At 57.6% G+C, this 17,255-nt stretch overlaps 1 protein-coding gene across 1 annotated transcript in view; it reads right to left on the bottom strand.

The window, feature by feature from the left end:
* Positions 1 to 4,625: 4,625 nt before the first annotated feature.
* The window catches only part of ZFYVE28 (zinc finger FYVE-type containing 28), a 114,726-nt gene continuing 102,096 nt past the window's right edge, over positions 4,626 to 17,255 (bottom strand). Inside the window, 5 exon segments of the mRNA XM_036853994.1 lie at positions 4,626 to 5,875; positions 6,049 to 6,152; positions 8,354 to 8,458; positions 9,532 to 9,648; positions 11,177 to 11,310. Of these exon segments, the coding sequence (XP_036709889.1) occupies positions 5,744 to 5,875; positions 6,049 to 6,152; positions 8,354 to 8,458; positions 9,532 to 9,648; positions 11,177 to 11,310 (592 nt within the window). The 3' untranslated portion in view covers positions 4,626 to 5,743.

Raw genomic sequence — 17,255 nt, 5'->3', positions numbered from 1 at the left:
GGCCCTCCACGTGGGGAAATGGGGCAGGGCCTGTCCAGTCACCATCGGTCAGTATCAGAGTCACGTCAAAGAGCGCCCAAGCCACCCAGCCAAGGGCATTTGGGGGCCTTCTAAAAAGCTTAACACTCAGGAAAAATTGTGTCCAGAATACAAGAAGACAGCAAAATCAAGATGCATGAAGATGTAATAAATGTCTGCATAGTCAACATAATGTCAATATCATTTTAAAATTTAAAATAAGAAAAAAGTTCATTATACTGTGAACAATGTGTGGGGTAGATTTTTTTCTCACTTTACAAGATTTTCCCACTCTACTCAATGACCCTGGAACAATTTAGACAATTTAGACAAATTGAATTAATTTCTTGTAGCCAAAAATGTCCAAAAGCAAGACAATGAAATTTTCTTTTAAAAATTTTTTACAGGAAAAAAAAGTTCTGGAGGAGGGATGTAATGCAGATTCAGGCACTTGCTGTGGTGTCAGGTGTGGCCTCCAAAAATGAGAGGGTCTGGACCTCTGACAGCTCAGGGCCTCCTCCACTCCCAGGGGCTGGACCCAGGCTCAGGTGGGGTAGGACAAGGGGCCCAGCTTGGCCCTGCTGCTGCTCCAGGGGCCCTAATGGCTGTGATTAAGGGCCCTTTCTTCCCCGAGGCCTGGGGAGGATGAACCTGGAGTAAACAGGCAGATCTCCCTCCCTTGAACAATAGGTGCTTCGGGGCTCACCCCAACACCCCTCTCCCAGTCCTACCATCTAGGGTTCTCTGGCCTAGGCCTTCCTGGCCTGCTTCCCTACCTCTTCCAGGAAGCCTTCTGGGCCTTCCAGGCCATGCCCAGGTGGCCTTCACTTGGCCCTGGCTGCTACACACAATCATAAGATGGAGACCTCCTAGTCTCAGGCTGGATGCCCTGAGGGCCTGAGCCCGGGAAACCCACCCCTGCCCCCCACGCCGAGGCCCCCCGTCAGTCATCCAGCTGCTTCTTCTAGACCCAGAGGGCAGCAGATCAGGCTCTGGCAAGTGTGCCCTGAGCCGCCTCCGTCGGAGGGTGAAGAGGCCTCTCAGATCATAGCCCACATGGCTCAACAGGGTCCTGAGTGATGGGGGCGGGGGAGACGGCAAGGTCAGAGCAGTGACCCTGGCTAAGCCATGTTACTGCCTCTGATGGAGCAGTGGGGGCCCTGGCTTCAGCCCCACCAACTCATCCTCCTTCCGAGGGGCCCAAACCACAAATCTGACCATGTCCTCCCCTGCTCAGCAAAAGCCCAGCATTTGGTGCCTGGGGTGACCCAGTCCTGTTCCCCATCTGCGCTCCACCCTCACCCTCACCAATGGGATCATCACCATTTCTAACTAGGCTGTGTCTTTGTAGCTCTGGCACCCCATTTTCCACTGACATCCTGCCTGCCCGCCAAGACCCAGTCAGCTCAGCCAGCTTGCGTGGCTCCCAGACCTGCAGCCCCCCAAGGGTTAGGGTTAGGGCAGGTCTAGAGTGTCTGGGTGCTCATCTTTGCCCAGTTCAGGTGCAGGATCCAGCCCTGAGCTGTCCTGAACTCCTGGAAGCAAATGAGCACACCAGCAGAACCCAAGCCACATGTTTTTAAGTCTTTGGGGTGAGGTTAAGTTTGAGCTTGTGCTCGCCTGGAATCCGCCCCTCCCCAGTCTCAGAGGCAGGAGAGGCTCTGAGAGTTTCGCTGACTCCTGCAAAGGGTCCCAGACTCTGCTCTGAAAATGTGTGTGAGGGTGGGGGCTTGGGGGAGCCCCTGTCTGGGAAGGCTGCCTGGAGGAGGTGGCTCTGGGTGAGCTGAAGAGACAAGAGCCGCCAGGACTCTGGGTCAGGTCATGGCGGTGGCCTAGGGCGGGCACTTTGGGTCCTGCTCACCTTCCCCCAGCTTCCACTGCAGAGTCCAGAGAACAGGAAGAGCTGGGAATGGCCGCGAAGCCACCCCTCCCCACGGGGTGTCAGCCCCCACCCCCAGCCCTGGTGGTCTGAAATGCCCAGCTCAGACCAGGACCCCTCTTCCCCACTCCCCCAGCCGTTTGGGGCGTGGTCTGCCCTGCCTGTGGTCCTTGCTGGGCCAGGACGCTCTCTGGAGGACTAGGGCCTGGCCGCCGGGTGCGTCTGTGCGGGGGGCCCTGCTTGGACCTGGAGTGCCCACCCACAGTGGAGCAGCTCCTGCAGGCAGCGCTCCAGCTGCCCCAACGCCTTGGCCGCCGGGCCACAGTGGGAGAGGAGGCGTTGGGCGGGGCGCCCCCTGGTGGCCATTAGGGACTGCAGCAGGGACCTTGGAGGAGCCCACCCGGTTCCCTGGTGGGGGAAGGGTAGTGTCCCCAGCCCTGCCCCGCCCACCCGCCTCCGGGGTGATAGTGCCCCACCAGCAGCATCAGTCTCCAGGGCACTGACAGTCTTTCTCCTCTCCTTCCCGCGCCCCCGCCCCGTGTGGGTGTCCACCTGCCTGCCTGCCTGCCTGCCCGGGGGGTGGGCCGGGCCTGGGGGCAGGCGGCTGTATGCGGGCGTATTTGCGGGGCAGATTAGCCACGGATGGGGGCCGGCAGCAGGGGCACCTCCAGAGGCCAGGGTGTGTGGGAGTGGGAGTGGCCTGAGCCGAGCCTGCGGTGGAAAGGGCAGGACCGGGACCGGGAGAGGAGGCGGCCTTCTCCCCACCTCCCCGGGGACCAGGCTCAGTGGCTCTTCCTGTCCCAGGGCCTCCCCGACCGCTGGGACACAGAGAGCTCTGGGTGCTCCCACCCTACACCCTCCCTCCTTGGACTTGGTGGCCTGCCCTGCGGGGATGCTGCAGCCTGCGTCTGGGTCCTGAGAGCCTGTGGGGGACCCAGCCAGGCCCAGGGCCCCCGCCTGTCGCCGGAAGCTCGTGGGGGGAGGTGCTGGAGCGCTCCCGCGGCTTTCTCCCCAGGCCTGTGCGTTGCCCCGAAAGGGGGTGGGGCGGGCTCCTGGCAGCTCCCCAGCCCCCCTCCAGCCACCAGCCCACGGCGTGCCATGGGCACTGTGTCCAAGCTGCCCTCCCTGGAGGTGGCTCTCCAGGCACAGCCAGCTGGGCCGGTGCTTCCCAGCACCCCCAGGTCACAGGGCTCCCTTCTGCCTCTCGCGTGACCCTCCTAAAGGCCCGTGGCCTGGATAGGCCGCCTGCTAACTTCTGTGAGTCCCGGTTCCCCATCTATGACATGGGATCCTGCCCCCTCAAGGGACTGTCACTCGAGGGATTGTCATGGGGAGCGGAGGGGACGGCCCTCAGGAAACAGAAGCAGGAACGAGGACAACGACGGTGACGACGGGGAAGCCGAGGCTCCGGAAGGGCACCTGCTCGAGGTCTAAGGCTGGCTCCCAAGGGCTGATTCCAAACCCCTGCCCCCACCAGTCCCGAGCCCCTGCTGTAGGTGGGCAGCAGGTCATTCCTTCCAGATCCTTCCTGAGCGGGAAACTCTGCCTTGGACCAACCCCTCCCCACCCCCAGGTCCTGGCTCTACCCTTGGGATGGGGACAGCCCTGTAGAAGGGTAGAGTGACCACACGTCCCCCACTTAGCGTGGAAAATCCCGATTTCTGGGCAGATGGGACGGCTACTGACCCTCGTTGGGGGCTCCCGTGGCCACAGGCCTTCCTGCAGGACAGCTGGGGGGTGGGCTGCCGTCCCCTCCCACTGCACAAAGGCGGCCCAAGACTGGCTTGGAGACCACCCCTCTGTCCGCTGGGGTCTAGGCCGTCCCTCTGGAGGGCAGCTGTGTCTGGGCCGAGGGTGGACATCGGGGCAGACCCTCCTTCCTGGGTCTCCACTCCCTCTCCCACCCCCGACCTGGTGAGTGAGGAGGACCACCACGTCCCAGGTCTGGAAGGTGACAACTGTGGGTACCTAGAGTAGAGGGAGGGGGACCCCCAGAGCATAGCTTCACGGGGGCTTCCTGCAGGGGGCTGACTTCCTGAAGGCACTGCTGTCCAGCCAGTGACACAGGCACCGCCATCCACAGGGGTGGGAGGGACTCTGTCCAGGTGGGCAGGCCTGGTCTTGGGCAGCTAAGGACGCAGGTCTCCCTGGATGCCACTTCTCTTCTGCTCCCAAAGGACTCAGCGCTGCTCAGAGGAGTCCCTGCGTTCTGAAACACTTTCTCACCTACCAGAAAGAAAATGGGTGTGGTGGCCATTGGGGCCTCTTGCAGCCATGCCCCCATTCTCTGGCCTCCCAACGCCCACCTCAGAGGGACTGGGCACCCAAGTCCCAAGGGAAGGCCCCATCGCCTTGGCAACCCCAGGGTTTGGTCTGCCCTCCTGCGTTCTCTCCAGGGCCCCAGGTGGGGTGTCCAAGAGCACTGCCCACCCCAATGCACACAGAAGCCAGGGGTCTGAGCTGAAGACACACGAGGAGAGGAGCTGGGCAGGGTGGGCGGGCAGTGGGGAGGCTGGAGCCATCGCAGGCAGCAGGAGCTGGGCGGGGGGCGGCCACCCCTCTCCTGGGGGCTGGTGGGAAGTCAAGTCCTGCCCTTCGACTGTCCCAGGAGTCCAGAAGCCCCCAGCTTCCTAGAGGACAATGAACTTTAGCAAGAACCCCGTCACCTGCCAGACCGAGAAAAAGGAGTCCATCCATGTTCACATGAGGAATAAGAATGTCTGCAATCCTTAAATAGATTTATGGAAATGGTTTTGAATTACAGCATTTAGAAAATAAAAATAATATCCATACATAATATACCCTCCATTATATGCTTTTCTTCTCCCACAGAAGCTGTTTTTGTGCGTATGTATTCCAGTGTCAAATAGTAATTGGATTTTATCCTATAAAAGAAGCAGTAGGTGTGTCATCTCTCTAAAAATAAAACTGCAATCGTCATTGCAATGTGAAGCCTGAGATTTAAGCCTGAGGACGTGTCCGTGCTGGGGCCCGGGGCCACTCTGGGGTCTGAGGAGGTGGGCCAGGGTCCCAGGGGTGCAGAGGGAAGGGGGAAGTGGCAGCCAAGCGGGCAACATCGGGGGTCCTCAGCCCCCTGGAGAGCCCTGGCCTCGGAAGCTGGGAAACCTCTGCCCGCCGCCTGACCCTGCCATCGGCTGGCAGACCTGGGTGGGCAGACGGCAGCAGGGGCGTGCCTGCTTGCCCAGAGGACCACCAGGCCTGCTTCTGCACGTCCCCTCTCCGACAAGAAACGAGACTCATGCTGTTGAGACAAGGTCCTGAGGGAAGCAGGGCGTGGGCAGCTGTGGGCTCAGGGCCCTGGAGAGAGAAAGGACAGCCTAGTGTTTCTGGTTTGGCCGGCATGTGGGGAAGCCCTGCGGTGCCCCAGGCCCCCCCCCCGCCGCCCCCCAAAGGAGTCCACCATCTCCCCAGACTCAGCCCCAGGGGCTGAGGCTGCCCTGAGCTCAGACACCATCCCCACTTTCCCCTTCCAGGGCGGACCTTCTGCTACGGTTCAGCCTCAAGGCAGCATCTCAGCAGGGCAGGGGGGCAGGCGGACGGGCAGGAGGAAAGCCCACCCCGCCCAGGCAGCCGCCTGGCACCCCCAGGTCCCCCCACTGGCTGAAGCTGCCCTCCTGTTGGCCCCTGCGGCTGGCCCGAGGTCCCCACGGGTGCAGAGGCCAGGGCGGGTGGGGCGGAGGCCTTGGACGTGCTGGAAGTCAGGGCGGCCCGCAGCCCCGGCAGCGGTGGTGGCGGCAGCTGGATGAAAGGCGGTGAAGACCCTCCCGTGGCCGGAGGCCTCCTCCCTGGAGTCCTTTGGGGCCCTCGTGGGCTTGGGGCACCGGGTCAGATGCCCGCCTTGTCGCTGTAGAAGGGCGTGACGTGGAACATGTAGCAGTGCGTGCACACGCGCACGGGCTTCACCTGCCCGTAGCGGGGCAGCGGCGCCGAGTGCGAGGAGCAGCGAGAGCAGAAGATCTGGAAGGCGAGCAGCGGGCGGCGGGGCCGGTGAGCTGGGCGGGGCCCCCAGCAGCGCCTGCGCCCCACCCCTTCCCGACTTCCGGACCTCGGCGCCATGTCTGCGACGGCCCCTGGGATGCCCGCACCGACAGCCCGAGAGGCCGCGGGACGACCTCGGCCACGCCACCTACCTTCCCACAGCTCCGGCAGTGGTGCTTCCTGCGGATGACGGTGAAGGGGGCTTTGCACGCGGTGCAGAAGCCGCAGGCCTCGTCTGGGACCCACTCGGGCGGGTCTGTGACAACGACAGGGGGGGGACACGTCAGCCAGAGGGACCCATGCGGTGGCGGCAGTGGGGACCGGTGGCTGGGGTGGGGGTCGGAGGCTGGCGGGTGTGCAGGAGCCTCCGGCGGGGCAGCCTGCCCCCGACTCCCCCCTCCGGTCCTCCCTGAGGCTCGGTACCGGCTGTGGTTTCAGGAAACTGACGGTGTCCCATGGACGGGTCAATCTTTGCAGCTGTCGGCCGTGCTCATCGATCGGACCCCAGCTGCGGCCTGCACCTCGCCCCAGGACTCGGGGCACGGGCAGGGAGCGTCCACCCGGACAACCCTCTCCCAAGCCTCTCCCGGCCGGCACCCAGCCTGGCAGGGCCCTTGGGCAAAAATGGGGGCTGAGAAATGAAGAAATCAGCCCCCTCTGTGGACCCCTCCGTCAATCAGCCCCGCCCACCCCAGCTCCAGGGCTGTTCTCAGGCTCTTGAGGAGTGGGTGCTGAGGGCGTCTCACAGAGACCGAGGCTGGCCCTGGCCCCTTCCGACACCTGTGCAGCCCGGCAGCTGCCTGTGGGCCTGTCCCATGTCACTTCTCCAGGCGATCACTGGGGGAAGCCTCTGGGCATTTGCTCTGGAATTTGGGTGGGAGGGTGTGTGTCGGCACTGGGAGAAGCCATCTTGCATGGGGGGACATGCCTTTCCTCCCACCCCAGACATAAGATGCCCACTGCGTACCAACCCCGAGCCCAGTACCGCCGCCCAGAGGGGGAGCGAACACCTGGACGGCTCCCTGGGGCCACAGCGTGGGCTCAGGGGTCTCCCGTCCACTCTCACACAACCCCCAAGGGAACTCATCAAGGCCGCCCACCCACCAGAGACCGGGGTCTCCTCGCCTCCCTCTCGCCCCCTCTCCTCACCAACCTGCACCTGAAGACCTGCCCCTCCCCCGCCTGCCGCACAGAACCGCCCCTCCCCCCACCCCCTCCCACCCAGCTCTCCCGCTTCTGCTCTAGACCCCATCAGCTCACCCCCGACTGCAGGGAGATGGCTTCTCATGCTTGCCACCCGCCCCCGCCCCCGTGGGAAATCCTTGGCCGGCCCCAGTGGCGCCCTGGACGGCGCCCGGCAGCTCCGGGGCCACGCCGGGCCACGAGGCCAGCTCCAACACTCAAGTCGAGACCCCCGCCTGAGGAGGATGGTGAGGGTCCTGAGGACTTGCTGGGTCCAGGCCCTGCCCCGCGAGCCACTCCCAGGAGGGGGCTGGACTGGCGGCCCACGGGGGGACGTGGCCCTGGCTGTGGGCTGGGCCCCTCCAGACCTCGCAGTTCACCACCTGCACGCTTGAGTAGGGCGCTCCGAATTCCCGGCAGGAGCTTTATTTATGGCCCGCGTGAAATTTTCACAGGAGGGTAGAGAAGACCAGGGCTCAGGGCGTTTAGGAAGCAGGGAAGCTTGTGTGGCCGCCCCCAGGGGATCCCGGCCAAGGCAGCCCCACTGCACACCCGGGTCACCAGGCAGTGCGAGGGAGGCCCTGAGCCGGGACCAGCAGGGGCCAGTGCCGCCGGCCAGGCACACCGGGGCTAGCCTCCTCCTTCTCAGCTCCGGTCGCATTCGATGCTCGCTCAGGCCTGTCTGCCGCTGCCCATCTGAGCACCTCTCCAGGCCTCTGGCCCCTTCCAAAGGCCTTGGGCGGCCCCCTCCCCCCAGGTGTGTTGCCAGTGCCCCCAGCCCACCCTGGACGCTCCTTCCCTGACTGCAGCCGGCCGACCTCCAGGCTAATGGGGGAGCGGGCGCTCCCGGCTCCCAGGCAGCTACGGGAGGCCTTTCCTGCGGGGCAGGTGAACCCTGGGGGGTCGGCAGTGTGCCTGCGGCCTGGGACCAGCCACTTCCAGCTGTGGCCAACGGCCTGGACCCCAGCATCTCCTTGCTCCTCACACCCTCCCCCTGCCCCCCAGGCTGAGATGTTCAATAACGGGCCTGAGGTTAGGTGGCGGCGGCTCAGAGGACCTGTGCCCACCGTGGGAGCCCAGGAGGGAGGCTGGAGTAAAAGGCTGCAGCCCCTGGGAAGCGGCACGTCTAGGCCTCTGGGGAGGGGCCCCCGCTGGAGGAGCGCTGCCCGCCCCGAGCCTGCAGTCCAGGGCAGAGCGGTGGACACATCCAGACAGGGCTCCCGCTCTCCGCTCGGCGCGCAGTGCGTTGGCCCCGGCTCCCGGCCCCTCACGCACCTTCCAAGTCTCCATCTCGGGTCTTGGCTGCGAGTTCGGAGGATGACAGGGTCTCCTGGCACAGAGCACAGTCCTCCAAAGCCGCGCTCCGCAGGGTCTGCGTGACTAGAGGAGAGAGGGTGGCCGCTGGGGTCAGTGGGCCGCCGTCTGTCCCTGGGAGGTGCCGCCAGCAGGGAGTAGCCCCCGAACAACCCGCCGTCCCGCACGCGGAGTGGGTCACCGCAGCCCTCACCCACCGTCCCCGCAGGCTGGGTGCTGACCCCGCAGGGGGCCTTTCCGTCCGAGTGCCCTCAGGTGTGCAGCTGGTCCTGCCTGTGGGCCCCTAGCCCCGGGGCCCACCCTCCTTGCTTGCAGAGCAAGAAGGCAGCCCCGCCCAGAATTCCCTGGCAGATGGGGGCAGGGTTGTCCAGTGGTGTAGACCCTGGGGGGCACAGCTGGGTCGGCACACAGTACAGACTTCTCCTCCCTGTGGGCGAGGACGTGCCCTCCAGGGCTGGGCCAGCTGCCCCGTGTGTCCAGACGTTCCTGAGCAGAAGCCCCTACGATGGAGGTTGCTCGCCCAGAATGGGAGCCTCAGCCCAGCAGAGGGTGGGCGAGCAGGGGTCGGGCCCCTTCCCCACGCTGGGACCCTGCCACCTCCTTCCAGGGAGCAAGGGGCCAAGCTCCCTGTGCCTTAGCATTCCCTGCCTGACACCTGCTCCCTCACCAAGTAACTTCTGTTCTGTGTGCGTGTGTGTGTGCACGCGTGTGTGAGTATGTGAGGCAGCTCACAGACGGCCGCTCCCCCCGAGCAGGGGACCCATGTCCCCTCCTTGGCTCTCGGCTGGCCTCTGGCTGCTCTGACAGACGGGAGTTTGGTAGAAGTGACAGTGTACCACTTCCGGCTCCCGTCTCCAGGCTCGTCGGCCGTCGGAAGTGGGTGGCCTGGCTGGGGCGTGGGCAGAGGGAGGGGAGCAGGAGCTGCACGCAAGGGTGTGTGCACGTGGGGCTGTGACCCCCATGCGTCCCGAAGCCCACCTCTCGGGGTACCCGGGGCCTGTGGTGTGTGCCCCCCTGCCCACAAAAGCCAGGTGGCGGTGCTGGGCCAGGCCTGGGGGTGCAGATTTCCGCAGGTCCCCCACTTCCGGGGGCATGACGGTCAGCCTAGGCCTCAGAGCCTGTCCCGAGCTGGCACTCACCCTTCTTTAGCTTTTCCTTGTCGTCCGTTTCCGGCTTGGTGGCCATGACCTGGAAGAGGGTCTTGAGAATACTTCTGAGGTCGCTGGCGTAGTTGGTCTGCAGCTGGTCGGCCACGCCTAGGGGAGGATGCCCGAGGAGGGGGGGGGTTAGGTGCTGGCAGCTGGTGAACCCAGCCAGGGCTCATGGTCAGAGACCAACATGTCCTCGGATGAGTGGGCACAAGAAGAGGCCGCCCCGCCCCCGTGACAGCTCCTTTGGCAGAAGCAAAAGCTCAGGAGTCAAGGGAAGGTGGTGGAGGGGGGAAAACTACCCAGCAGCCCTCCCCCGGGGGTCAGTTATTCGCCTTCGTGCTTTTATCCTGGCCCCTCACTGAGGGACGACCCCAGAGCCCCCAACTGTGCCCACCCGCGTGGCAGCACCTTCCCCCCACAGCCACCTCGACTGCGGGGATGCAGTGAGGTTCCACGTGGCTGGGGGCCGAGGGTGGACCCTGCCCAGACGGGGGGCCCAGCACCAGCTCCTCGGCACCCCCCGCCAGCCGGCCCCCGCTCTCTGGCAGGACAAGGCTTCTCCACCCTCACCTGCAGAGGTTTCCTCTGTCCCCCAATCAGGTGGACTCGGCCCTTCTCAGAGAAGAGCGCTGCTAGCTCTCCAGGGGCACAAGGGGCTGCCGTTAACAGCAAAGCCAGGGAGTGGCCGTGCACATCCCAGCAGCACGTGGGCGCCCCGGGACCCATCGCTGCGCTGATACCGTGGCCGGCGCGTCCTTGCGTGCCAGCGGCTGTGCTGAGCACCAGCTGGCATGATGTTCCCCAGACCTCTGAACAAACCCGTGTAGGATTGCGGCAGATGTCTGAACCGAAGCTCAGAGTCACCCCGAGGTCCTCGCGCTCCCACCCGGCCTGGCTGGCGGCTGTGCGGAGGGACCCCGGGGGATCGTGACCCCGACTCTGCAGCGTCCGCCAGCCCACAGGCTGCCCCGCGGCTGCCCCTGCAGCCGGGGGCCCGGGAGCGCCGCGGTAGCTCCAGGCCAGGGGAGCTGGGCTGCGGGACAGACACTGTCTGCACGCGGCCGCCCCGGGGAGGTGTCAGGAAGGCAGGCAGGAGGCCAGGAGGGCGGACTTCACCGCACACTTGTCATACTTTTAAACCATGAGAACGCGGCAGCTATTTAGAACACACAAAACTAGGGAAAGCGCTGCTCAGAAGACACCGTTTGTGCTCACTCCCCTCACTGAACTCCCCAGGGAGACGAAAGTCATGGTCCCCGCCTGCCACCCCAAGAGAGGAAAGGAGGCAACATCAGTCGGGGCAGGACGCACGATGAACTCTGACCTACGAATTGAACAGAGTCTCCCGGTGTGGGCGGTGAGGGGCCACTGGGACCAGAATGGGGTCCCCCACCCTCCACGGGAGGGCCTGGCGAAGCACGACGCCCGCCTCTTTACCGGGCCGGGCTCATGGCGGGGCTCGCGGGCGAAGGACGAAGTGACGTGGTCGGGAAGGCCCCAGGCAGGGCCGGCACCCCACAACCCAGCATCAGTGGGGAACCTCCCGCACCCGGGCCAGCCGCTCCCCTAAAGCACGGCCCCCCGCCCCGTGTGTCCCCAAGCCCACGCCCCGCCCCAGGCCCAGAAGTGGCACCTGAAATGCAGACAAACAGGCGGTGGATCAGGTCGTGGCTGCCGTGGAACCGGGACCGGATCTTCTCTCTGATGGCCACGGGGCCTGCGTCCGGCCCCATCTCGTCTGAGGAGCAGGATCCCGCCGTGGAGCCGCTGTGCAGAGAAGGAAACACAGGAGCGTGGGTGGAGGAGGCGACGGAAGGCGAAAGCTCTGCCCGGAGGCCCCCTCGTTGCGGGAGCGCACTGGGGCTAATGCCACGCGCTGAGTCCCTCCCGTGGGAGAGTCACCGCCCCTACTCACACCCTCTGCAGTGGGCTGATGGGCCCCCAAAAGATGTGTCCACACCCTAACCCCTGGACCCGCCAGCAGGACCTGTTTGGAAGAAAAGTCTTTGCAGCTGCAATCAAGGTAAGGATCTTGAGACGAGACATCAAGGATTATCTGGTGGCCCTAATCTAAGGACAGATGTCTTTGTGGGAGACGGAAGAGGAGACACAGACACACGGGGGAGGGGAGGAGGCGAAGTGACCACGATACAGAGATCAGGGTGATGTGGCCACAAGCCTGGGGGTGCCCGGAGCCACGAGAAGCTGGAAGAGGCAGGAAGGACCCTCCCCCAGAGCCTCCAGAGCGGGGGCAGCCCTGTCAGATTTCAGATTTCTGGCCTCCCGCCTGTGAGAGAAGAGATTTCTGCTATTTAGAGCCAGCCCCCAGGTCGTGGTGCTCTTTTACCAAGACCCGTCCTTCGTCCCCACCACGCACTTCCCTTCCCACGGCCCAGGGCTCCTGCTGCAGGCGTTGCTAGCTCTGCTGTTCAGGGGTCACCCTGCGCCCTAAGTAGTGGCCGCAGTTGAGCCTAGACTGTTAGGGCGTCCACTGACCGTCCTGTTCTTAAATCATTTATCTCCCATCTTCTATTTCTGCCGTTTTGTCCCACTTTCTGGGAAATTTCCTCCTTTTTTTTTTTTTTCTCCGATTTTCCCCTTGACATTTTTGCTACCAGGTTTTTAATTTCCTGCTCTCTCTGTTGTTTCATGGATGTGAAATATTTTATCTATCTAGAAACATTAATTATAATTTTTTTTGGATTTTTTTTTTGGCTGCGCTGCGAGGCATGCAGGGTCTTAGTTCCCCGACCAGGGATCGAACCCGTGCCCCCTGCAGTGGAAGCGTGGAGTCTTAACCACTGGACCACCAGGGAAGTCCCTCATTATAATTTTGTAAAAGTTGCCTTTGGTGGCCTGCACTATCTCTGTTTCTGCTTTTCTGTGGGGGAGTTGGGTTTTTTCATGCCAGAGGCCTGCCTCAAATGCACAGAGACCCCTGTCAGAGAGAGGCCCTGGCGTGGCCTCCTGGCATGGGTGGAAGAGCGGGCGTCCTCACATCACTGGTGGGAGTGTAAATTGGTGGATGACTTTGGGGAGACGCTCTGGCACCATCTCAGTGAAGCTGGCACACTCCTCAGCCCAGGGGCCGTGGTCGGCACACACCCAAGACCCTGCCCTGTGCAACTGCAGATGTGGCAGAATCTTCAGGGCGGTTCTGGAAGTTCCAGTAAAATCCACCAGTGACGGAGGAGGAGAATCCACTGTCATCTTGTCACGCCGTGGCCCGCCTGATCGTGGCGGGTGAGCCGCCCTGGCCCCTTGTGGACGTGGACGACCCTCGCCGACACGGCAGAGACGCGCACAGCCGCCCGATGTCTCGCTTAGGGGAACGTCCCTTGGTGTCAAACCATCAGGAAGCTCGGAGATGTGACGCGCCGAGAATTCAGTGCAGGCGGCGCTGGGGCTGGAAGGGGCCCCAGACTGGCTTCACGGGCTCCGCCTGCTCAGCCAAGTGGGGATGCACGAGTGCGCATCTGACTGGCACACTCTAGTGAGGTCAACATTGGTTTATAAGTAATATTTCTTTTTTTAAAAAATTTATTTTATTTATTTATTTTTGGCTGCATTGGGTCTTCGTTGCTGCATGTGGGCCCCTCACCGCGGCGGCCTCTCCTGTTGCAGAGCACGAGCTCCAGGCGCACGGGCCCCAGCAGCTGTGGCACGCGGGCTCAGCAGTTGCGGCTCGCGGGTCCCAGAGCGCAGGCTCAGCAGCCGTGGCGCACGGGCCCAGCTGCTCCGCGCCATGTGGGATCCTCCCAGACCAGGGCTCGAACCCGTGTCCCCTGCATTGGCAGGCGGATTCCCAACCACTGCGCCACCAGGGAAGTGCCCTTATAAGTAATATTTCACCAGAACGTGGAGGAGTGATGGGAGGCTGAGGGTGACGCTGGGTGCACTGCTCCACTGGGACCCTCGTGATGATCTACAGCTCTGCCCTCCCAGACCACCTGCCAGGTTTCCAGAGACAAAGCCCCTGACTTTCTGCCTGGGGCGTGTGGACTTGGCGGCCCCTGCCCTGGGAGTTGAGTAAGGAAAGGGGATGGAACATCAGTGTCCAGGGTGTCAACTTCCATCAACACCCCCAGTCTCAGTTCACAGCCTCACCCAAAGATTGGAAAGCGGAAGCCCAAGCAAATACTTATACACAATGTTCGCAGCAGCATTATTCACAAGAGCCCAAAGGGGAAACAACCCAAGTGCCCATCAACAGATGATAGATAAACAAAATGTGGTCCCGCCATACAATGGAATATTATCCAGCCTTAAAAAGGAAGAAAATTCTGACACCAGCTACCATATGGATGAACCTGTAGGACATTATGCCCAGTGACAGCAGCCGGTCACAAAAGGACAAACACTGTGTGACTCCACTTACGTGAGGTCCCTGGAGGAGTCACATTCACAGAGACAGAAAGCAGATGGTGGGTGCCGGGTGCTGGGGAAGGGGGCTTTAATGGGGACAGAGTTTCAGTTTGGGATGATGAAAAGTTCTGGAAATAGAGAGTGGTGATAGTTATACCACATTGTGAATGTGTACAATGCCACTGAATTGTACACTTAAATATGGTTAAAATAGTAAATTTTATGTTATGTGTATTTTGCCAAAATTAAAAAGTAGGGAAAAAAAAAGATTTAGGACAGGGGAGAGCAGAAGAAAGGGAACTGAAAAGTCTAAGTAGCGAAGAGAGCTGATGGATTTGGCATCAATACAACAGGTTAAGAGTGAATACATGCTAAAAACCATTAAATTATACACTTTTATAGTACATATTTTTAATAATTAAAAAATTGAAGTATAGTTGATTTACAATGTTGTGTTAGTTTCAGGTGTACAGCAAAAATTATACACTTTTAAAGGGTGAACTGAATGGTATATATACTATATATCAATAAAGCAGTTACTGTTAAAGACCCAATTATATTAAGATATAGTAGCAATAAACAAACTGAAAATGAAATTAAGAAACAACCCTATTTGCAATAGCATCAAAAAGATTTAAATATTTGGAATAAACTTAACAAAAAAGTGCAAGAGTTACACACGGAAAACTACAAAACGTCACTGAAATAAATTAGACCTAAATAAATGGAAAGACATCCTATGTTCATGGTTGAGGACTTAATATCGTTAAGATGGCAATACTCCCCAAATCGGTCAATAAGTTCAATGCAATCTGTATCAAAATATCAGCCGCCTTTTCTTTTTCCATGCAGAAGTTGACAAGCTGATCCTAAAATTCATATGGAAATGCAAGGACTCAGAACAGCCAAAACAATCTTGAAAAAGAAACAAACAAGTTGGAGGACTCACACTCATGACGTGGACTTTAGTATGAAACGCCAGTAAATAAGACTGAGGCACTGGCATAGGACACATGACGATGGAAGAGAATTGCGAGTCCAGAAATAAACCCACACATTTGTGGGCAACTGATTTTCAAAAGGGGTGCCAAGATCATCCAATGAGGAAAGAAGGGTCTTTTCAAAAGATGGTGCTGAGATAGAGAAAGACCGTCTCTCCAGTAAGTGCTGCTGGGAAAACTGGAAGCTGCATGTAAAGGGATGAAATTAGAACGTTTTTTCATACCACATATAAAAATAAATTCAAAATGAATTAAAGACCTAAATGGAAGACTGGAAACTAAAACTCATAGAAGACGACACCGGCAGAACACTTTCTGACATAAGCCATAGCAATATTTTTTTTGGATCTGTCTCCCAAGGCAAAGGAAACAAAAGCAAAAATAAACAAATGGGACCTAATTAAACTTAAAAGCTTTTGCAACAGCAAAGGAAACCATCGACCAAATGAAAAGATAACCTACTGAATGGGAGAAAATATTTGAAAAAGATATGACCAACAAGGGGTTAATATCCAAAATATATAAACAGCTCATACAACTCAATTAAAAAAAAAAACAGATTAAAAAATAGGCAGAAGACCTGAATAGACATTTTTCCAAAGAATACATACAGATGAAAAGCACATGAAAAGATGCTCAACTTTGCTAATCATCAGAGAAATGCAAATCGAAACCACGAGATATCACCTCCCACCCATCAAATGACCATCATCAAAAAGACCAAAAATAACAAGCGTTGCTGAGGATGTCGACAAAAGGGAACCCTCCCACACTGTTGGTGGGAATGTAAATTGGTGCAGCCACTTTGGAAAACAGTATGGAAGGTCCCTCAAAAAACTAAGACTAGAACTACCATATGATCCAGCAATTCCACTCCTAGGTATATATCTAAAGAAAACGAAAACAGAAAAGATACATGCACCCCAATGTCCACAGCAGCATTATTCACAATAGCCAAGACATGGAAGCAACCTAAATGTCAATCAACAGATGAATGGATAAAGAAGATGTGGTATATACATACAATGGAATATTACTTAGCCAGAAAAAAGAATGAAAATTTGTCAATTCCAACAACATGGATGGACGTGGACGGTATTATGCTAAGTGAAATTAGTCAGACAGAGAAAGACAAATACTATATGTTATCACTTATATGTAGAAATCTAAAAAATAAAACAAACAAATGAATATAACAAAACATAAGGAGACTCACGGATATAGAGAACACACTAGTGGTCACCACTGGGGAGAGGGAAGGAGGGAGGGGCATGATAGGGGTAGGGGATTAAGAGGTACAAACTATTAAGTATAAAATAAATAAGCTACAAGGACATATTGTAACAGCACAGCGAATACAGCCAGTATTTTAGAATAACTTTAAATGGAGTATAATCTATAAAAATATTGAACTTCTATGTCGTACAACCTGAAACTAATACAATATTGTAAATCAATTATACTTCAATAAATTTTTTTTTTCTGGGAGAACTGCATTTCCACACACAAAAGAATGAAGTTAGACCTTACCTTATACCATATACAAAAATTGACTCAAATAGATCAAAGGCCTGTATCTATTCTAAAATTCTTAAACTTAGAAAGAATTTTAAATTCTTTAAAAGAATTCTTAAAAGTTCTTAGAAAAGAACAGGAATCTTTGTGGTCTTGGATTAGGCAACAGTTTCTTAGGTGTGAAACCAAAAACAGAGCAACCAAACCAAATATCTTATTCAGTAGTTCCTCAGGCAGTATGACACAGCAACTCCACTCTGAGGTATCCACCCAAGAGAACTGAAACACATATTCACACAAAAATTAAAATTAAAAACTTCTGTGCTTCAAAAGATACCTTCAAGAAAGTGAAAAACCCCACAGAATGCGAGAAAATTTTTCCAAATCATGTATCTGTCAAGGGTACAGTATCTGGAATACAGAAAACTCTTGCAACTCAACAATAAAAAAATAAATAACCCAACAAAAGAATGGACAAAGGATTTGAAAAGACATTTTTCCAAAGAAGATATACAAATGGCCAGTAAACACATGAAAAGATGCCATTATTAGTCATTTAGGAAATGCAAATTAAAATGATAATGTGCTATTTTATATCCATTACGATAACTATAAGAGTTTAAAAAGAAAACAGAACATAACAAGTGTGGGTGAAGATATGGAGAAATTGGAACCCCTGTACATTCCTGGTGAGAATCTGAAATGCTACCAAACTCTGGAAAACAGTTCAGCAGTTCCTCGTGCCGTATGACCCAGCAATTCCACTTCAAAGTATCTACCCAAGAGAACTGAAACATAGATTCACACAGAAATTTGTACGTGAATGTTCAT

Source organism: Balaenoptera musculus, chromosome 5 (genome assembly GCF_009873245.2).
Source record: "Balaenoptera musculus isolate JJ_BM4_2016_0621 chromosome 5, mBalMus1.pri.v3, whole genome shotgun sequence".
NCBI classification, from domain to species: Eukaryota; Metazoa; Chordata; class Mammalia; order Artiodactyla; family Balaenopteridae; genus Balaenoptera; species Balaenoptera musculus.
The sequence above is the reverse complement of the archived record's forward strand: the minus strand, read 5'-3'. Positions and strand labels throughout refer to the sequence as shown.